Raw genomic sequence first — 23,203 nt, forward strand, 5'->3', positions numbered from 1 at the left:
AGTAGAATTGTCTTTTGATAAATACACTTTTTGATGCTTTGAATGTTTTATTAGAGATGCCTGAAGACGCTTGTAATTTATGCTCTGTTTAACATTTGTATATTTTAGCAATGATCCTGCAGTTACTTCACTTACTAAATACAAGGAATTTGATGAGCTTTGTCACTGGCATTCTGGCAGACCTTTGACTGAGGAATATGAGCGAGTACAGTGCACTGCTGATGGTAAGAAAAACTAACACAAACCCCATGTGTCTGTGTTGGCTAGAACAATATTGTGAAGGTTATTGTGGTTTTGGAAAAGGCCTTCTCATTTCAGATAATATTTGCAGCTCTACAAAATACTTGCCAAACCAGAGCTACTGCAATAACTAAATGCTGATGTGCCTGTTCATTGTGTGTGTGCATTGTGTATGTTAAAGAAGTCTAACAAATATAACAGAATGAGCACTTGCGGTAAGATGTCCATGATACATTCCCTTTTGCTTGTAAAATGCATCACATATTTATATAAGCAAACTATGTACATGTGGAGTTTAATGTTTAAATATATGGTTTGTGTAATGCTTAGTAAGCACATCCATACAGGTGCAAAACCTGCTCAAACGTTTGCACAGTGCCTGCACAGCCAATCTTATCTTCTGAGAACAGAATTAAATAAAAGAAGTTGTGGTTTAACCCCAGCCAGCAACTAAGCACCACAGAGCCACTTGCTGACTCCCCCACCATGGTGGGATGAGGGAGAGAATCAGAAGGGTAAAAGTGAGAAAATTTGTGAGTTAATGACAGTTAAAGACAGTTAAAGCACAGGCTACATGCACAAGCAAAGGCCACATGCACAAGCAAAGAAACACAAGGAATTTGTTCACATCTTCCCATGGATTTCAGGTGTTCAGCCATCTCCAGGAGAGCAGGGCTCCATCATGTGTAAGAGTTACTTGAGAAGACAAATGCCATCACTCCAAACATGCCACTGCCCGCCCTCCTTTTCCTCCCAGATTTATATGCTGAGCATGGCACCATGTGGTATGGAATATCCCTATGGTCAGTTGGGATCAGCTGTCTGGGCTGTATCCTCTCCTAGCTTCTTGCACACCCCCAGCCTCCTCATTGGTGGGGTGAAGTGAGAAGGACAAAAGGCATTGACTCTGTAAGCACTGCTCATCAACACCTAAAACATCCCTGAATTATCAACACTGTTTTCAGCCCAAATCCAAAACAGCTACTGTGAAAAAAATTAACTGTATCCCACTGAAACTATCATGGAAGTAAACAAAAGTTGTTTGTATCATGATTTTTTATGTTATGCACTGCAGTCCACTGTAAGTGTTTTCCAGGTTCAGATGCTAAAATCATGGACTTAGCTTTTATTTGAATATGCACATGAAATGAAGTATCTGATACTGTATATACCAGCAAGTACCTATGGTGATTTAAACTGTGAAAAACCTACCAGGGGTTCAGAAGTCATGGGTTACTGTTGGTAGTTCCAATACTACTTATGGTTTTCATTCAGTGACTTAGAAATGTTGTTTCCTGGTGGGCATTTGCACCATTTGACCTGTGAAATCAGGGTTCCATCTGTTCATCTTTCGGACTGGATGAATTTTTGCCTTCTTCTGTGCACTGTGATTTCGTTGGGAGGTTTGGAGAGCATAGCCTGTGAAATAGTAGTTAGAGCACCTTCTGTAACATTGGAATTGAAGGTTTATGTCTATCCATTCTAGCTGAAGAGAGGGCCCTCTCTCCTGTGCCTTGCGTGAATGCTGTAAATGCTGGCATGGGTCACCTCAGTGTGTCTTATGAAAAACATGAAGATCAGAAACCGAGTTGTCATTTTGATTTTTAGGGCAGAGAGAAGTACCTAGGCTTGAGTGTGAAAGTATGATAGAATCATAGAACAGTTAGGGTTGTAAAGGACCTCAAAATCATCTAGTTCCAAGCCCCCCTGCCATGGGCAGGGACACATCGCCCTAAACCCATGTGCTCAATTCAGTATCTTCCATTGGCTAGCATAATTTTTCTTCCTGCAGCTTTATTTATACTCTGATGATGGACTCTTGCTTTCATGGCGAAGACTTCTCTTTCTGATCATCTGAATTGCCTTCAGAAGACAAGTTTCTATTTTCACACACTGTGAGAAGCCTAGGCATTTTTCTCAAACAGCTATAATGTCTTTCCGGGCACCCTGCTTGTGAAGTTTCCCTATATTTTAAACCTGTGCCTAATGTAGTTTGAATTTGAGTCTGTTGCCTGTCTCTCAAATAATTCAAAGTGCTGTTGGATTTTAGTGAGTCTCAGTAGCCAGCCTCTTTCAAAATGTGGTTTTGGCCTTTAGGTCAATGAGGAAATTTTACGAAATTTTTCCATTGCCCAAATATCTTTTCTTGGAAATAGATTAGGCTGCAATTTTGTCAGAGCATTTTCCAATCAATTACATTTGTTTGCAGCAAAATCCAAAGGTCCAGCAGAAAGAAGACAAATTCAGAAGTTACAGGCTTTTCGTCATTTTTACGGAAGCACTTTGGAAGACGCCACTTCGAAACTTATTGTACATCAAGAGGATGTGTCAGGGAGTGCTAATGCTTCTGTCAAAAAGACACAAAAGAAGCATGTGAGTATATTCACTTTGCCCTTTCCAAATCTTTTTTCTCTTATCCAGGAAAGGATTTCTTCTATGAGTATCACAGTTGAAATTTTATGTTCTCAATGCACTGGGAGTTCTTAGTTGAAGAGGTTTAAATTGCTTTTGTACTTCAAATTTAATTTAATTAGCTAATTGGCAAATGTATTTTTGTTCCTAGTTAGGAATAGGCATGAGTGATTATATTTTAACAGGCACAACTAAATAAAAAAAAAATAAATAGATAAGAACTCTGTAAAGGCTGATAGGTTTTGGCTCATGACCAATATTATAATGTGGAGTGAAAGAAAATGAAGTTAATGAATTTAATTTTACTTTAAGAAACTGTTGAGGAATACAGGAAGAAACATTATCCAGTTATTTATTTCCCTGCACTATTTGGAAACATTCTCTGTGAAAGATCCTTTCGATATTACAATTAATCCTAACTAGGTGAACATTTTCAGACATCACAGGGAATGTAGTTGCATACTCATAAACACCAAATACTGAGCAAGAGTAACTTGATTACTATTTCATAATAGCCTGTACTATGGATTATAGATTATGGCCTGTCAAATTACCTGTAAATCTTTATATAAATAACTTTAACTACAAGTCAGGTTGAACTCTTAATTTTATTTAATTTATTGAAAAGCATCTCAATACAATGAGAATTACCTATGTGTAAATTAAGACAACTGCTATTTGATTTTTCCAGATTTGTGCTTTTATATACAATTTGTGAAGCTTTATACTGACTTAAAATTAAGCTATTTTGAGGAACATATATTGGTATTCAGAAATTGTGCCTCCTTCAAAATGAAGTACTAATTTAAATGATTCACAAAACACAATGCATCACACAGATTAATTGAAAACTGTAATGTACCTGCTATGATTGAGTTTATGAATTGCTTTTTTAGATTATATTTGCACGCAGTGATGATTAGTTCTAAATAATTTCATTTTATTGGATAGAAAAGTAAAGCAGAAATAATTGCAGAGGAAAACAACAGGCGACTAAGAGCTAAAGAAGAAAAGAAAGAAGAGGAGCAATGGAAAGCCTTGTGTATACGAACCGAAAAAGAAATAAAAGAAGATGTGGCTGTTGGAATAAATAAATTGGAGAAGCTTCTCAAGACCCTTAAAAGTAAATCTGTGAAGTTCAGTGTAGAAATGACAGGACTGTCTGCCTGTTTAGAAGTGTGGAAGGAACACTGCAGAACTCAAGGTATGATAGCCAAATTAATATTCATTATTCAGCTTCCATTCCCTTTCACCAAGAGTGACTGACCTTGGACATTCTCCGCTGGAATAAAGATGTGTAAATACAGCCCTCTTTCAGTAGCATGGAAGGTGGTTTTAACAGGCTCTGGTCCACTTTTGTAATTTGAAGATCCTTTGAGTCAGCTGTAAAGTAGCCAATGAACTTGGATTGTAGATATTTTTCTGTTTTACTTTGTACACATTGCATACATAATTTATTTTATTGTGTACATCTTTAATGATTATGTATTGTGCACACTAAAATGCATCTATATTGCAGTGGATTGTTTAATTAGCTGAGGTGGTTAGTTTACAGTCTGACAACAATGTGTACGGAAATCTGTACTGCTGTGGTTAGTGGCTTCATGTTTCACCAGAATTAACCTGTTCATCCATACACTCAGCCAGGAGGGTCCAAGCACACACTGCTTTAAATGTGTTGCGGGAGCATTTTAAACACTGGAGTGAAATATGTTACTAATAAGATTGACAAATATGTTGGTCAGAAAAATGAAATGGGGGAGCTCAGTTAGTGCATAGATGTCAGAAGTATGACTTCCTTTTATAGCTGAGCGTGCAGAAGCAGGTAGAATTATTTGGGTGGTTAGTCTTCAGTAGCACTGCTTTTTAGAGGTGGGTTGTCTTTAAATAAAATTCATTTTTTAATTGTCATAAATTCAGTTGCATGGATGAGGTCTGTCCTAAAAATGCCTCATATTAGAAAATTCTCAATGATAGGGTCAGCTCCAAAATAACTGTAGGCTTTTTTTTTTCTTTTTAAAGGCAACAAAGATAAAGATTTAGGCAAAGCTGTTCAAGTCATGAGGAGAATTCATATTCTCCTTGAAAAATACCAAGATATGTTGGAGAAACCGCATCTAGAAAAGCTGACCAAATGTCTTAGATATCTTGGATTTGAGAATTTGGCATGCTCCGTATCTGGCCAGGTATGTTTATAGACTGTAATGATTCTCCTATAACAGGATCTGTAGCTGAATATCAATAGTGTTTTCTGAAACATTGAGTAGAGTGTAGAAGATCTTTATTGATCTTATTTTATTTTTTATTGTGCCATAGATTTGGGAATATCTATTCTTGCTTCAGATATTAATCATCTTTAGTTCCATGTATCATTGCTCTCCTTGATATGAGAGCTAGCTGACACAATAAAGCACTTCCCCTTTAGTAAACAAAACTTTATACGGCTGCAAGATTAATTTGCAGCCATTGAAACAAAACCTTTCAAACAAACAGTCATTAAGATTTGCTCTATGTTATGTCTGCCTGAGGCCTTAGGACATCTGAGAGGTACTTGCTGTTCAATTCATCACGTCAGCTGAACTCTGCATGTTAAAAATAACTCTTAAAGCTAAGTGATGAGCAGCTGCTCTTTAACTGGCCAAAATGTGCTACTCTAGAGAAGTAAATCCTTGAGGCTGCAGTAGATGAAAACCGTTTTGTTTGTTGTTATGGTATTACTGATCACCTCTGAAGTAAACAGTTTTAGATGCTACATTGCTTGTCCTTCCTAGAACAGCTGAGACCAGCAGCTATACTGAATGTGGCTCAGAAGTAATTTCTCTAAGTATTGACTTTATGCTTTTCTACATGTTAGCAACCTGCCCACTGGCTGATTTCATGCTAAGAGCAGTTTGATACCTTTGTGTGTAGATGGGATGTTGGTAGGGATAGAGGATGCTTAAATGGCTCTCAGGCAGAAGAGACAGGGTGTAACTCACAACCTGCAGAATATGAAGTCAGTAGCAAAAGGAAGGAAGATTGCAGTGAACTGTCAGGCCAATTCCAATCATTTCAGTGTCTCATTTTTCAGGCACAATAGATTTCAGAATTTTCGGAAGCTTGTTTCTGAAAAGTGTTTATCATCATTCCTTGAGGATCAGGACTGAGGTCAGGGAGGAGGTGATTTTCTTGTAAGAAATTTTCTTCTTTTTAAGAATGGAAATTATTTTTCTCTTTTTCTATGTAAATTCAACTAGTGTACTATGATTGTTTGCTCTTGGCAACATAGTTATTGTAAAGGTGTTTGGTGTCCCAAATGTACTCTCTTTCAGGATTTAGGGTCTTAGGTCTCAAAAGGTCTATTGTAAAGGTTTGTGGTGATAGAAGGGATAAGTTGGCAAGTTTAATGTCTTGCTTGGAAGGGCTAAACATCAGTCAGTGGATTTTGGATCTACTTTTGGTTTTGCAGCTACTTGTTTCTGATGATTCTAGATTAAGCTTGCCAAGCTGGGGAAATTTTAGGCATCACTGCCATTTTTGGAATAACTGTAAACATTTCTTTCAAGAAATTGAATTAAGTTTTGAAATCTCCATCCTTCGAGATAATAAAATCTCAGCTGAACACACCCCTGCGTGACCTGATCTAATTGCTTCTAGCAGTGAGTTGGATTAATTTACACTCAGACTTCCCTGACTACCTAAATTATTATGTGATTCTCATCTTTTAGGGTATGTTGTACATGTGATACTTTTCAATACAGATTTCAGGATCAATTGCTGTAACTAGACATGTCCCTGAATATTAAATTTGGTTTTTTTTTAGCATATACAGGCATTGTTTAAAAATACAATTTGGGCTTACACTCAGCCTTAACATTGAATTTCCTTTTGCAACTGTGATTCATTGCACAAGGGGTCAGGGCAGGTTGAAGTAAAGAGACATAAATATATAATGAGAAGGCTCTAGCAGACAGTAGCTTAAATGGGCTGAGCTTTGCCTGCTAGCCAGGTTTGTTACTTCTTCTGACAGGAAAAACACTATCAGCACTGGCTATGGAAGACATACAATTTTTAGGACATAGTCTCCTTTGAAGAGATACAAGCAAAACACTGACATAAGGCTCTTATGGTGTAGATTTCTGCAAGAAATTATTTTGAAGTTACCTGCATTTCTGTATTTTTTTCAAAGCTTGCAGAGTTCCACAAAGCAAAAGATGTGCCATTTTCTCAATCTCTTTCTACCTTTCAAACCAGATTGAATTTTCATTTGACCTTATAGGCAGGAGAAAGTAATGATAAGAAGATTAGCAACTATGCTATTGAAGTGGGTCCAGCTCGCTTTCAGCTACAATACATGGATTATTACTTGCTCAGAGAAGAGAGACATGATCCAGATCCCCGAGTGCAACATTTCATACCTGACACATGGCAGGTAATGAGATGCAAACTTTTAGCATAAAATTAATGGAAGTTACCTTAAAGTTTTGGTATCAGTATTTCAGACCAAATAATTGAAATAAACAAGTTAGAGCCTGTAGTTCCTCTTTCTTTTTTTTTTTTTTTTTTCTTGCTATAACCAGTGTAAGAGTAAAGAATACAGTCATAAACCAGCCAGGTTAACTCTGACTTTCTCTAGTCTGAAATCTGTATATAAAGTCTATGTGCAAAAATAAGGAGATGTTTCATAGAAAGAGCTGGTTTACTCAATAAGAACTTCCTAGCAAGACATTTTGACTTAAGTAACTGCTTTTCTTTTAGCGGGAGCTTCTTGATGCTGTAGATAATAATGAATCTGCAGTGATCGTTGCTCCCACTTCATCAGGAAAAACATATGCATCATACTATTGTATGGAAAAAGTTCTGAAAGCAAGCAATGAAGGAGTAGTTGTGTATGTTGCTCCTACAAAGGTAAGGCTGCATCATCCTACTACATGTTCTGTATATATGACTATGATATTTCTCAGTGTGATTCTAAAACTGTTTGAGGTAGCTTGTAACACAAATCTTGTTGCTATATTTTTTTTTTAATTAGAAATGGAATCTTTACATTCTGTTTTACGTGTAAACACCATGTTTAAAAAAAATCTTAAAAATGCTTAAGCTAATGTAGAGTAATTGTCTATTAATATCTGTATAGCTAATTTAAGGTCAGAAACACTAATATATATAGAAGTGCTAAAAGTAGCATTTTAAGAATGCTGAGAATGCCTCAAAACCTACCAACATGGTAAAGTAATATTTGAACAGAACAACAACCCAGCAAGTCAAGCTGTCTTTTTCTCAGTAAGTTCACCATTAGATGCTTTGAGAGACAAGTTATGAAACTCTAGGCAGTGGGATATTTTTTAATGAGTTAAAACCTAATTTTTTAATAGTTAAAAACTGACTTAAGTGCTGAGGCCCAATGTTTTGATTTCATCCAAAACTTATTTGGATTACAGTAGTGTGATTTTTAAATAGTGAATTACATGTTATTACATAACAATCTCTATGGATTGTTTTCTTTAAGCAAAAATATCAAGTACCATATCTTTTTAAAGTTAACATTGTTAACAGTCTAGACTTAACAGAATAGTACATGTTATGTATTATAGTCTCGTATGTTAATATTGGTACCAAAATGGAATGCTTTTATATGTCTCAGAATACCATATGTCTTTAGAGATACACTGTTTTTGTTAATGACCTGCTCTATTTAAGGCTCTTGTAAACCAAGTAGTAGGAACTATATACAGTCGGTTCACGAAGAAACTTCCAGATGGATTGGTAGTGTGTGGAGTCTTCACACGAGATTATCGCCATGATGTCATGAATTCTCAGGTATCTTTTTATGAGTGTTTTAACGCATAATAATAATGACTTATGCATTCTGTCTGGCTTCTGAAAATGTTAATTCTAATTACAACAATTGTGCCATTACTAAAAACAAAGTTCAGGGAAAATCTAAGCATACCCGTACTGCTTACCAGAAAGTTTCAGTGTATGGCATACAACCTTACCTATTCATCTTTAGGGGACATGCAATTGATAACTTGCTCTGGTTAAAAGGAGAAACATTAAAATCCTTTGGTTGCCAACACACAGCAAGATGCCTTACAGAATTCCAGATAGAATATATCAGTAACCCTTCCCTTGTCCACTGATGTAGTCGCTCCATCATAGAAGATCACTAGTTTGGTCTCTCTCATAGTGGACAGCCCAGAAATGAAGTCCAGGTGTGGCTTCATCAGTGGTAAGTAGAGGGTCATCCTGCCTTGATTTGCTAGCAACACTCTCCCTAATGCAGCCCAGGATGCCATTAGCCTTCTTTGCTATAAGGGCACATTGCTGCCTCATGTTCAACTTGGTGTCCACCAGCACCCTCAGGTCCTTTTCTGCAGAGCTACTTACCAGCTGGATGGCCTCCAGCATACACTGGTACATGGGGTTGTTCCTCCTCTGGTAAAGGACTGTGCACATCTCCCTGTTGAACCTCATGAGGTTCCTGTCAGCACATTTCTCCAGCCTAGGTCCTTCTGAATGGTAGCATGAGCATCTGGCATATCAGCTGCTTCTCCCAGTTTGTCATTAGCAAACCTGCTGAGAATACGCTTTTCCCCATCATCGAGATCGAGATCAATAATGAAGATGTTAAACGGGATCAGACCCACTATTGGCCCCTGGAGTACAACTCTATTTACTGGCCTCCAGCTAGACTTTGTGTCACTAATCACCAACTTCTAAGCACAGCCTCCCAACCAGTTTTCAGTCCAACACTTTCACTGTCTGCTAATTTTGCCCATTCTTCAACAGCTTGTCTGTGGGTTGTCAAAAGCTTTACTGAAGGCAATATCCACTGTTCTCCCCTCATCTACCAAGCCAGTCTTTTCATGATAGAAGTTTCCCAAGGTTGGTCAGCATGACTTCCCCTTGCTGAATTCATGCTGAATGCTCATGATGACTTTTTTGTTCTTCATGTTCTTTCTTGTTCTCCATGCCTGGAAATGATTTCCAGGATTAGTTACCATCTTCACAGGGATTGAGGTGAGACTGACTCGTCTGCAGTTAGTTTCCTGGGTCTTCTTTCTTGCCCTTCTTTAAGATAGCAGTGATAAATCATTAAACAAGTCCATGGGACCTGACGAAATCCATCCGCAGGTCCTGAAGGAGCTGGTGAATGAAGTTGCTAAGCCACTGGCCATCATATTTGAAAAATCATGGCAGTCAGGTGAAGTTCCTGATGACTGGGAAAAGGGAAATATAACCCCCATTTTCAAGAAGGGGAAAATGGATGACCCGGGGAATTACAGACCAGTCAGTCTCACCTCTGTGCCTTGCAAACTCTTGGAGCAGATTCTCCTGGAAGACATGCTAAGGCACATGAAAAACAAGGAGGTGCTTGGTGACAGCCAGCATGGCTTCACTAAGGGGAAATCCTGCCTGACCAATTTGGTGGCCTTCTATGATGGGGCTATGGAGCTTATGGACAGGGGAAGAGCAGTTGACATCATCTACCTGGACTTGTGCAAAGCCTTCGACACTGTCCCACATGACATCCTTGTCTCTAAATTGGAGAGACATTAATTTGATGGGTGGACCACTCGGTGGATAAAGAACTGGCTGGATGGCCGCACGCAAAGAGTTGTGGTCAATGGCTCGATGTCCGGCTGGAGACCAGTAATGAGTAGTGTCCCTCAGGGACTGGTGTTGGGACTGGTCTTGTTCAACATCTTTGTCAGTGACATGGACAGTGGGATTGAGTGTGCCCTCAGCAAGTTTGCTGATGACACCAAGCTGTGTGGTTCGGATGATACGCCGGAGGGAAGGAATGCCATCCAGAGGGACCTTGACACGCTTGTGAGGTGGGCTGATGCCAACCTGATGAAGTTTAACCATGCCAAGTGCAAGGTCCTACACCTGGGTCGGAGCAATCCCAGGCACAGCTACAGGTTGGGCAGAGAAGAGATTCAGAGCAGCCCTGCAGAGAAGGACTTGGGGGTGTTGGTCGATGAGAAAATGAACATGAGCCAGCAGTGTGCACTCGCAGCCCAGAAAGCCAACTGTATCCTGGGCTACATCAAAAGGAGCGTGACCAGCAGGTCGAAGGAGGTGATCCTGCCCCTCTACTCTGCTCTCATGAGACCTCACTTGGAGCATTGTGTACAGTTCTGGTGTCCTCAACATAAAAAGGACATGGAACTGTTGGAACAAGTCCAGAGGAGGGCCACGAGGATGATCAGGGGACTGGAGCAGCTCCCGTATGGAGACAGGCTGAGAAAGTTGGGGCTGTTCAGCCTGGAGAAGAGAAGGCTGCATGGAGACCTCCTAGCAGCCTTCCAGTATCTGAAGGGGGCCTACAAGGATGCTGGGGATGGACTCTTCATCAGGGACTGTAGTGACAGGACAAGGGGTAACGGGTTCAAACTTAAACAGGGGAAGTTTAGATTGGATATAAGGAAGAAATTCTTTACTGTGATTCTGTAATCTTGCTTACTTTGAAATCAAATACTATGTGTGGTTTTTAATGCTTTTTAAATACAGGGTCTACTTGTAGCTGATTAGTCAGCTTACTTGAAAATAGTTCTTTAAAAACCTTTTTTCTTAGATTCTAGTGACTGTGCCTCAATGTTTAGAAATCCTGATGCTGTCTCCTCGTTGCCAGAAGTGGGCCAAACGGATACAATATGTTATATTTGATGAGGTAGGCATCTTCCATAGTAAGCAATGTAACAAATTTATGGACAATCTGGAAGAAAAATGCCAGTGACACAGTTTTTAATTGCAGACATTATTGATGGCAAAAACCCCCAACTCTCAGGAATATTATTCCAGACTTAATTACTTTTTCCTGTTTGCTGATTGTGTTTATATGCTTCAGTGAAAGAACTTAAAACTCTGTTGGTCCTCAAGAGGACATACATTTCAGTCAAAGCTACCAGGAGCTTCCTTTATTTCTCTCAAGCCATTCAGCTGAAAAACTAAAATCCTGTATAGTTTCAGTGGCACAAATAGAACGTTACAGACTGGGATTGTACAGATTTCGCATCATATTGTATTTGTCAGTCATTCCAGGGGAAAAGTCAGTGATTAATCTTGCTAAATTTAAAATTCCTACTGTATTCTTTCTTGTATATAAAATTACTTGCTAATAATGCCAGTGAGTTTCTGGGGTAAAAACAGTGAATGTAGTATTGAAATTTAGCACTGATTTGCTATCCAGTTAAGTCTAGAAAGGGATTTACTGAACATTTGATTTGGATCTTGCGGCCATTCACTGCAATATAAGAATTATTCAGTGCTGATCGTGCCAAACTTTGGATTTTTGAAAAATGCAAACCAACCCATGTTCTGGGTGCCCTTTGGTAAGGAACTTCTTATTTTCTTTTAATCTTTTTTCCCAAAAACGCAGGTTCATTGTCTTGGTGGTGAAATTGGAGCAGAGGTTTGGGAGCACCTTTTGGTAACAATTCGATGTCCGTTTTTGGCACTCTCTGCTACTGTCAGTAATCCACAACACCTAACTGAGTATGTGTGGAATTTTCTTGCTCACAGGAGCATATTTAAATCAGATACGGGTGGATTTAGATAGAGAGATAACTACTATTGGGAGGCAACTGATTTGGAGTTATATTGCTCTATGTATTGTGCTACCGTTACTCCCTCAATTGACAAAAAATGGTACTGTAACTCTTAACTGCATAATGAGAAAAAGTGTCACTTGTTCCTTCAGACCCTATAATTGTGCAGGGGAATTTTGGAGGATTTTGCATCTGTTTGTATTGCCAAAGCCCGATAAGACTATTTGTCCATCATCCATCAGAGAAGACACCTACACTATATATATATATATATATATATATATATATATATATTATGGCGCTGTTTCACATTTTTTATTTGCATCCTGGGATAAGCTCAAGAACATTGCACTGAAGATGGTGACAGGGAAACTGGAAATTATATAGGAGAAACTGAGCAGACTGTAGTTATTCATCTATTGTAGCTGTAGCAGTTTTCTTAAAATATATTTTGCCACTTTATTTTATGTGTACTGTAGGTGGTTACAGTCCGTGAAGAGGTATTGGCAACGTGCCGAGAATAGAATAAAGAGAAGCTCTACAAACTCTGAGAAGAACTTTACAAGAAAGTATAAAGGGAAATCTAAACTACAGGAACAAAAGCAGTCATATCGTGTTAGACTAGGTGTGTATCAGAGTATTTTGTAACTAAGAAATTCTGCTAAAACTTTAATCATGGTGTGTGAACTTCAGCATATTTTGTTTTGATTTTTTTCTTCTAAGTAAAAATAAGTCTTGGAGGATTAAGTACTTGCTTTTTAACACAGTCAAGTGAATCATGACAGCATTTTTGTCTCTTCACAGTTTTGTATGAAGAAAGATACAATGATTTGGAAAAGTATGTGTGTTCTCTAAAGAGCGGGGATTTTCTCATTGAGCACTGTCATCCATGTGCTGCATTAACAGTGAATCATGTAAGCATAATGCTGGGATCAACATTGCATAGCAACTGTTACATGGATTCCATCAAAATAATTCCTTTATTATTCTTTTGTTTAAACTCCTTGCAGATTGAGAACTATGGTATTCCTTCAGATCTTTCCTTGTCTCCGCGAGAGAGTATTCAGCTTTATGACACAATGGTAAAAGTCTGGCGAGAGTGGCCAAGGGCCCAGGTGTGTATACACAGCTGTAGGCAAAATGTATCAAAATAAATTGCTAACAAATTACTGTGATGTTTTATATTAATGTTGTTTTCCAGGAGCTAGATCCTGAGGCATTTGTCTCTTTCAAGAATAAAGTAGTAATAAAAAAGCCAGATGTGAAGAAATACGAACAGGAACTGAAGAAAGAACTTAGCAAATGGATTGCTGTTGGCCAAAGACAGAAGGTAATAGTTTTTACTGGGCACTTTCTTAAGGTTGTGTACACTTCAATATTATAATAATAATAATAAGTAATACTATAATAATGGGAGGAGTTTCTTCTCCCATAATTATTATTGATTAGCAACTGCTGTACTTGAAAGAGAAGCAGTAATATTTGTGGCATTTCCATAAATATTTTCAAGGTGATATTTTCCCAAGTTTTTCTGGGAATCAGACTTCTGATACTGCTGTGAGATTTCAATTCCTTATTCATTTAGGTATCTCGTACAGTTGGTGAGAATATTGTACCATAGCTCTGCTTCTTCAGTCTACCTTTTCTTTGCTACTCATTTGAAACTTTTTGTGTAATCACAGACAGTATGTATGTTTCCACATAAAAGATAGAAATTAAAACAGTGAGCAAAAAATCAAGTCCTTAATTGGAGGTCACCTATTCTTATATCATAAAAAAGAATATGAGGAGGTGGTGAATTGATAACAAGAAGAAAATAAAGAATATCTGGGAAATAAATATTAAAAAAAATAATTCATGAAATGTGAGACTTAAATGTGAAAACAGATCAGAATCACTATGTTGGTGATACTTTATTATTTGCACTGTGATGGTAGCCATGAATGCTACAATAATTTGCATTTGGAGTTCTCACCAAAGTCAATTGATAACTTGCAGACTTCTTAGGCTGTAAACAATATGTGGCTATTCCAGTTCTGAATAACTGAGAGGAAAAAAAAAAAAGAGCTGATAGAAGCTGGCAGAGGAAAATGGGGGCTTCACGTTTTTTAGCCTACAGTCAGAAGGTTCCGCCACTAAAATCTCCACAATGCTACTTTGGTCAGGTGAATCAGCTGCTGGAGCACCTTAAGCCAAAACCTGTGGATTGCTCAGTAAATGAAAAGTGGAAGCATTTTGCAAGCTTTGTTAATAAATTACATGAGATGGATAAGTTGCCAGCTATATTTTTTATGTAAGTATTTACATTGCATGTATTGTATGTGTATTGCCTATATTCAGAAAAACAGGTATTGGACATAAGCATTGATATAGCTTGGCACATGACATTTATATGGTATTTGTTACGTTTGCTTTAAAGCTACAAAGTAAAAGCCTACAAGCTCTTATCAACCCATGTATATTTATGGCACTAAAGGTTTAGCTGAAATTGAAGCTGGGAGCATTTAGTTAGTGTGTGGAAAGGGTAGAATCCATGCATGATGTCTGAGAAAATTACAAGAACCTGAATCACATTGAAATGAGTCACATTCTTGGTTGCTTTGCCCCAATATAGTCAGTAAAACTTTTGGAAAACATATGCTGTTTACTTAGAGGTGCAAATGGAGTTATCTAGGGGTAGGCTTGGTAGAGAAGAGGGTGGAATGAGGTTCTACTAATGTGTGTTTGTTACATGGTGATGGTTCCACTGCATAGCCTCTACCAATCTCACTTTTCACCCAGTGACATGCATCAGTCAGCGTGCTTTCCACATATGTGAGGTGTAATTGTAACATCAAGCACACACAGCTTTGAGCCTACTGACAGTACCGTTACAGTTAATGATACTGCTCATATTAGCAAAGTAGGCACATACCTCAATGCTGGACTTACTGAAAAGCTGCTTATCAGTAAACACTTGTATAGCACATATTTTCACTGTAATAATACAGAGAAACAATCATGTAAAAATGGAAAGCATTCTCATCTTGGTATGAAGCTGTGCCCTTTCTTACATTGGATGCTAGGGGTAGAATGCTCACTGCCACTCCAATTCTCACATGCTTGACGATGATAAAAAGGCATTTCTGAAAGAACTCTAGAAAGGAAAAAGCAGAAAGTGAATGCACATATTAATGGCCCATCTCAAATTACTCTGGTTCCTGATAAAATATTTTTTTTTCTATTTCTCAGTGACAGCCTAGTTGTAAATCAATGTTATGGCTAATTTCAAGCTGAAACTGACAGTTCTCAGAACGACTCTTAGATATTTGCATTTCTTTCAATAAGGAATAATTTCAGGGCTGCTGTATGAACTGCAGCATCATTTTGGGGCACTCAATAGGAAGTGCCAAGATGCTTCTCCATAGGGGAAATGGACAAGTGCCTTTCCCTCATCTACCCAGGAATGATGGGTACTTGGAAATTCTTAGTGACAAGAGACTGTGAGTAGAGTAAAAATATCCTATCCAGTTGATAAAGGATCATGGTGAGGCAACAACACATCCCAGACCAGTGATTATGCAGGCAGAACCTAGCAGTATCAAACTGGAGGATGAAGTACAGAAATCTGTTCTCTAAAGGTCTTTTAAGGCACAGGGGTAATGTAACAGCACTTGACAGACCCTCCAGTGTCTTTGTAGTTAGACAAAGACAAGAATTAGACAAGTAAAAAAACCCACCCAACCAACCAAAAAAAATCTCTTGTGTTAAATATCCCAGTCCTGAGCAATTATGATGAAGGGGATAAGTAGCTCTCACAAGTAGCAGACGGTGACTTGGAGATTCATTGGTGCTGGTAAGCTTTTTCTCCCTAAGCTGTTACTGATGAGTGATCTTGCAAAGCAGTTATCCAATATGGTGTTATGTTAGCATGGAGTTAGTGGAGACTCCTGAGAGAGCAGGTATCAGAGCTGTAGAAGCCAAGCTGCAATCACAACTGTTGATGGTAAGTCAAAAACAGTAGTTGAGTTCTCTTTTCTTTTCTTAGAGCCACCAAGGAAAAGAACACAAGGAAAAGAACAGCCTGGCAGCACTTTAGTATTCTTTATGGCTGAATAAACTCAACAGTAGAAATTAATTAGAACATATAGTCTGAGCTTCAAAGGGAAAAAAAAGATGAGTTTATGTTATTGAGCTCTGGCATCTGTGAAGATGAGAAAAGTTGAAGTAAAGAGAGATTACCTCCTAGCCTTAAATCTGTATTTGGTCTTTATGGATGAAAGGACCAAGTCCTTCAATTTTTGTTCCTGTTCTTGGTGACTGCCAGAGTTGAATGACTTGTGAATACTCTAATGGACTAGGATGCACCCTTACGCCATGTGTTGCCAACACCTTGTATGATGTTAGTTAACAGGACCTGCTGCTGCAACAAGAATAAAAAAAGTACTTTTTGAGGGTGAAGCTGGAGAAGTGTTCATTCCAGTTAAACTCTAAACAGTCCAATACTGAAAAAGCTATGAGGAAGAACAGTTGTGTAAAAGACCAAGACAGTCAGGCACTGATTCTCAGCTCGGGTAGTTGAGAAGAATTAAGATTACTTAAGCTGCAGTTTGCTTTATATGAATGTCTAAGTTTTCTGTTTAGGGAAAGGTAGAGTTGAGCATACTTTCTATAAATAATTTATTGGCAGAACCATTTTACATTTTACCACTTAGTTTTGGAATAACAACAGTTTGAAAGTGAATGCAGAATATGATTTGGACATGGAATAGAATCTAATCATTAGAAGCATATCCCTAACTATTGTCAGATGATAAGGGTCACTGCATACTATTATAACAATATTACGTATAAATAAAAACTTTTATTAGAGTTTGCCTAGCTGATGTATACTGTATATTACTTGCTTTTAAAGATTTAATGTGGATACAGTGGAAAATGCAGCCAAGAATGTATTCCTTTATTTGCTGAAAAAACAAAGGCTTATACAAGGCTCTAATATTGAGAAGGAAAGAAACCGATTAAGGGCTGAACTACGAAAAGTGAACAAAGTGATAGGAAAATTCAACCCTGAGTAAGTATTATAACTATATATTATTAAAAAGATTACATACTATGATAGAGTGTCATTTTGTGATAACTTGTTTCTGGGGAAGGTACCTTCTAGCAGCACATTCATCCAGCTTGCAGTATAGTAGTCCCTGTTCTTCTCTTTGCTCTAGCAACCCACACAGTAGGAGTTGTTGTGTGGCAGATTTCAATTGGCAGTACCTAGCGTATTGTTAAGCACTGGGAAGGTATCGCTGTTGCTGACATTGTGTAAGGTGCTGGCACTACAGCATATGAACCAAAGAGAGAGACCTGAGTATATGAGATTGACCAATTTGGATTAATTTGTTTTTGGATTAATTAATAATGAGATATGAAGATACCAGAATGGCTCTTTACGCAGTAACTTTTGTCATGGAGCTCTTAAAAAACCCTGGTGCTGGGTCAGTCACTGTGGGAAAGTATTTTCATAGTTCAGCCTTGTCATGGCTGGTTAAGGTGGTGGATCTCTCAAGTATGGCTTCACATGAGTGGGGAAATGCTCTTTGAGTATTTGTCAGCCTTTTGCTTGGACTGTACCATGTTTGTTTCACCATTAACGTTGAATTTTCTTGGTTTTTCTGACCATAGAATATGGATTTTTGTAAAGCGTTTGGCAATGAAAAAAGGCTAATAGTTATCTAGACTGTCAGGAACAGAAAACATCATGATTTTGCCCTAATCATAACAATTTACAGTGTATTCTTTGGACATAATATCATGACATAATGAACTTAAATGACTTTAATAAAATTTGAAAATCCGGTAGGAATTTAGACACATATTTAGACATTGAAGTAGCTTGAAAATCTGCCTCTAAATAGTTTTCACTCCCCTCTTTTCAAGTGCTATTCTAAATCCGCATAGCCCATATCATTATTGGCAGTAAATCCCTTGCATTTATTTTTCATGTTTAATTCTTCTACCATGCAATTTTGTTAGCTTAATTTGCTGAACGAGATGCTTAGAGTTGCTGTCTTCATCTTCCTTTCATTTTTGTGTATCACTGTAACTCCCCTCTCCTTCACCCAGAATTACTTGCTGTTTTGCATACAAGCCATGATAAAATGAAGCTGTTATCAGTAAATTAACAGATCTACCTGCATGTTTGAGCCTACAGCTTAAAAGGGAATGAGTCTGAATCTTTCAGTAACAAAGAATATTTTAAAATTGAGGAATGTATGTGAATTACAGGAAAAAAATATTTTTAATTGTATATTGTATACAGGGATACCAAAAAGGTGAACCCCAGTAAAATGGAAAACACTGTGGTGCTTTTGACTAAAAAAACCCAACTGGAAAAAAGACTTCAAGGGCTAACTGATATCCCTTCTTCATGTACTTATGCTGATCCTAAAGCAGTGGATGAAGATGTAAGTAACTCACTGGTGGTTATAACATGGTTATGGTTTCATATGTCTAAAATGTATGAATTTGTGCATAAATACATAAAACTCATGTATGATGCAGTTGTACTTTATAACAGTACATATCGAGTTTATGAAACGTTCTGAATATTTCCTTTTACATTTTATTCAAGGTATCAATCTTAGATAACTTTAAGATGTATGGACAAATTTCATTCTGCCACATAAAAAGATGTTGACTTGTCCCTGTGCTAAGAGTCCTGGGATGTATGCTATTATGAATTGATTTCCATGAACTATTAGCAGTGCAGTTCCATTACTTGTTGATTCAGGTCTCGGACTCATTTTTTTCTGACTGAGCCATCAGGAGAGGCTATTTGGCACCTTTGTTCAATTATAAAAACATTTTTAAGCCCTTCATATCTCATATAAATATTAATTAATTATTTTAGGTTCTTACAGTTCTAGTCCCCAAAAAGCAAATTTTTCTATGCTTTTCAATGTGTTTATGACCCCTGAGGAAAGAAAAGGTGAGAAAGGCACTGCAAATGTCCATCAGAAATATTAATGTGTATATTTGTATACAAATAGATAAGGAATGATTAGGGGAAGAGATTTGTATGATGTGGTTTCCAGCAGTGGTGGGTGACTGGGCCTTGGTCCCGGAGATCCCCTCAGGTCTAAACTTCCTGAAACATGACTGTGGTTCATATAGCTCTCTTCATGGCTAGAGCTTTTTAATTAAAAAAGCAATTGTGATATATAGCTCTTAATTCAGAGAGAAAGTGCTCAAAATTTTGATGAAGTGTCTTGATAATGCTTTTGGCTCATTGTGGTATGCCTTGAAAGACAGGAAAATTCTGTGTATTGGGACCAAACTTGAAAATGCTCATGATTCCTTATGCTGGGAACTTGTGATCCCAATGGCATTTTTGAATCACTGTTGTTAGCGTCAGGACAAGCACATAACCATCGGAATGGTTATATGAGGTGCTTTATGAAGGCGCCGAGAACCAGGGGTATGCACCCAAATCTGGTTCTAACCTCGTCACATCGCGTTCACAATTTATACGTTAGAAGTTTCGCAATAGGTATCAGGGATTGCTTCATCAGTCCTTTACGACATCAGCCTCTCCTGCGCTTGCGCGGCCCCCTCTGGTGGTCGTCCTGATGAAGTAAGGAGTCTTCCTCACTCTGTCCTCTTTTTACCTTTCTGTTCTTTGGACAAATCCCAACCATTGTGTGGATACAGCATTCTCGTATCTTCCCTTGGTATGTGGTTCAGGCTTACTTAATCTTTGGTTCTGCTAAGTTGGAGTTTCACAGTACATTCTTTTCTACATTCCCTTTACTATACAAGGTTATATTTGTTTCTATACCTAAAGTCACCATTGTAGCGTTTAGTTATAAAGTAGCTAAGATGCAAACCAACACAATTGCAGTATTCAGTGTATGAAGCTTCTCTATTGATTTACGATTTCTAAACACAATCACCTACTGGAATAGTGTCTAAAATACAGAACAGCAAAGTTACAAAATTTTAACATATGTACAAAGGCTTTCTATTGATTTGCAAACTGCAAACTTTTCAAATATAATCACTGCTAGAATGGTTCCAGAAAATTTCACCCTCCTCTAACACTGTCAGCCAGCATGGAAGGAACACTGCTTCCCACAGTTGCATGTGGGTAAAGTCAGTGAAGAAATAGCTTGGGTTATGGAACAGGGGACACTTACCTGTACAGTGAAGTTCAGAAAATACAGGAAAAGCTTAATTCAGTGCTATTTCTGATTTTGGGAAAGGGTCTAACTGCACTGTGAGATGAGATGGTGATACTGAGCAGGGATGACAAATGAGCAACAGAGTATCAGCTTCATGAAGTTACTTAGGAATTTGTTCTTTGATAGCTATGTTTCTCTGTGGTGCTTGGAACTTTATCAGAGAAGACTTTTTTATTAACACTTGGTTGTGGTTAATACTTTTCTTTTTATTTGTAGACTTTGAGGAAGATTTTTTATCGACTTAGGTTTGAGAGAAGAGGTTATCTGCATCAAAGGTTGGCACTGAGGGGCATTGGGTATCATCATGCATCTATGGCCAGTAAGGAAAGACAAGCAGTGGAGATGCTTTTCAGGATGGGATATATCAAGGTTGGTAAATTGGGAACAGTTCTTCTTTTAGCATGTTAGTTTCTCCACATACTTAATGAAAAAATATAGTTTAGCTTTCACCAGTGGTAAAATATGTTGCATTTACTTTGTCATGCTAATTTAAAAAGTGTTGACTTTTGTCAACAAGTGATGGCCACACTATTTCTGATACAAGCCAGGATGCTCACTTGGAGTATTGTGTACAGTTCTGGTGTTCTCAACATAAAAAGGACATGGAACTGTTGGAACAAGTCCAGAGGAGGGCCACAAGGATAACTGGGGGGCTGGAGCACCTCCCATATGAAGACAGGCTGAGAAAGTTGGGGCTGTTCAGCCTGGAGAAGAGAAGGCTGCGTGGAGACCTCCTAGCAGCCTTCCAGTATCTGAAGGGGGCCTACAAGGATGCTGGAGAGGGACTATTAATCAGGGACTGTAGTGATAAGACAAGGGGTAATGGGTTTAAACTTAAACAGGGGAAGTTTAGATTGGATATAAGGAAGAAATTCTTTACTGAGAGGGTGGTGAGGCACTGGAATGGGTTGCCCAAGGAAGCTGTGAACGTTCCATCCCTGGCAGTGTTCAAGGCCAGGTTGGACAGAGCCTTGGGTGACATGGTTTAGTGTGTGGGGTGTCCCTGCCCATGGCAGGGGGGTTGGAACTAAATGATCTTAAGGTCCTTTCCAACCCTAACTGTTCTGAGTCTATGGTTCGATGCTGTTGGCCTTCTTGGCCACCAGGGCACAAGCTGGCTCATGTTCAGCTGGCCACCAATCAACACTCCCAGGTCCTTTTCCAGCCACTCTTTACCCAGCCTGTAGCATTGCATGGGGTTATTGTGGATCGAATGTAGAACCCAGCACTGAGCCCTGTTGAACCTCATACAATTAGCCTCAGTCCACTGATCCAGCCTGTCCATATCCCTCTGTAGAGCCTTCCTACCCTCCAGCAGATTAACACTCCCACCCAATTCTGTGTCATCTGCAAACTCAATGAGGGTGCATTTGATCCCCTCATCCAAATCATTGATAAAGGTATTAAACAAAACTGGGCCCAGTACTGAGCCCTGGGGAACACCACTTGTTACTAGTCACCAACTGAATTTAAATCCACTTACCACTGCTCTTTGGGCCCAGCCCAGTTAACCAGGACTGCTGAGAGATGATCAAAAATTGCTTGGAGAGCACTTCCATCAGCTCCCTCAGTACCTTTGGGTGGATCCCATCTGGTCCTATAGACGTATGCGTCCAAGTGGTGTAGCAGGTTGCTGACGATTTCCCTATGAATTATGGGGGCTTCATTCTGCTCCCCCTCCCTGTCTTCCAGCTAAGGGTATTGGATACCCAGAGGATGACTGGTCTTACTATGAAAGCCTGAGGTAAAGAAGTCATTAACTACATCCGCTTTTTCCTCATCTTTTGTCACTATGTTTTCCTCCCATATCAAAGAATGGAGATTCTCTTTAGCCCTCCTTTTGTTGTTAATGTAATTATAGAAACATTTTTTACTGTCTTTTTCTGCAGCAGCTAACTGAATGTGTTAAATACACTCTATAGGATTATAGTATTTCGTACGGACTTAATGGAATATTTGAATTTCTGCTCAGTTTCAGTATTTCAATTTGTATTCCATGAAAGATGTGATATAAACTTTCAGGATACAGAAGTTTGATATGCATATAGAATAGCTATATGAACTATATGAAGAGTCAAATTCATGTATGTTCATGACTATGTTAAATTCAACAGATTAATGTTTAGCTATATAAAAATAATAGTAGAATTCCTGTTGATATAAGGTGGGTAACACAGGTAGTTTTGTTTTCTGTTTAAATGGATATTGCCATTTCTAATAGAATTACTCATGTTTGGTATCTTACAGGTAGTCACGGCTACTTCATCGCTTGCTCTAGGAATCCACATGCCATGTAAATCTGTTGTCTTTGCTGAAGATTCTGTCTTTTTAGATGCCGTAAATTACAGACAGGTATGGAAATAGAACACCTACTTTTTCTTACAGGAACAGTATAAATGCAGCTGCCATCACACACAAATCCAGAAAAACTATCCTTTACGTATACTTCTGGGTGTGTTCTGAATTGCAGCTCTTCATTTTGGTGACTTTACTAATGTATCAGAAATGCCAGCCCACAAATAATGGATGTAGTCTAAAGACCTATTTCAACAATAAAAGTATTACAGTTGCCCAGTCAATTAAAGGAATAGGTTCAGCTTTCAGTTTTGTGAGCCAGAAAGACAAAGCTCTTTTGTTCTAGCCAGAGTTTTACAAATGCGTGAAAAATACACTCTAAGAACATGCAGTGGGGATTTAATGAGGGAGAGAAAGATTGTTGAGTGGATTAATTAAGTACGTTTGAGTTCTTTCCATCTGGGAAGTGGCACTCCACACAATGCAGCATAGCAGTATGTAGAT

The 23,203-nt window shown here is 38.3% G+C and overlaps 1 protein-coding gene across 1 annotated transcript in view; it reads left to right on the plus strand.

The window, feature by feature from the left end:
- Positions 1-23,203, plus strand: part of DDX60 (DExD/H-box helicase 60) — a gene marked incomplete at its 5' end in the record, with an annotated part of 64,724 nt that overhangs the window by 30,174 nt on the left and 11,347 nt on the right. The window contains 18 exons of the mRNA XM_080633310.1: positions 109-224; positions 2,450-2,613; positions 3,604-3,856; positions 4,675-4,838; positions 6,911-7,063; positions 7,390-7,539; positions 8,332-8,451; positions 11,216-11,311; positions 12,020-12,135; positions 12,668-12,813; positions 12,993-13,102; positions 13,199-13,303; positions 13,390-13,518; positions 14,354-14,481; positions 17,083-17,241; positions 18,484-18,628; positions 20,621-20,773; positions 22,652-22,756. Coding sequence (XP_080489436.1) covers positions 109-224; positions 2,450-2,613; positions 3,604-3,856; positions 4,675-4,838; positions 6,911-7,063; positions 7,390-7,539; positions 8,332-8,451; positions 11,216-11,311; positions 12,020-12,135; positions 12,668-12,813; positions 12,993-13,102; positions 13,199-13,303; positions 13,390-13,518; positions 14,354-14,481; positions 17,083-17,241; positions 18,484-18,628; positions 20,621-20,773; positions 22,652-22,756 — 2,512 coding nt within the window. The remainder of the gene's footprint in view (positions 1-108; positions 225-2,449; positions 2,614-3,603; positions 3,857-4,674; positions 4,839-6,910; positions 7,064-7,389; positions 7,540-8,331; positions 8,452-11,215; positions 11,312-12,019; positions 12,136-12,667; positions 12,814-12,992; positions 13,103-13,198; positions 13,304-13,389; positions 13,519-14,353; positions 14,482-17,082; positions 17,242-18,483; positions 18,629-20,620; positions 20,774-22,651; positions 22,757-23,203) is intronic.

This window comes from Psittacula echo (genome assembly GCF_963264785.1).
Source record: "Psittacula echo genome assembly, chromosome: 1".
Lineage (NCBI taxonomy): Eukaryota > Metazoa > Chordata > Aves > Psittaciformes > Psittacidae > Psittacula > Psittacula echo.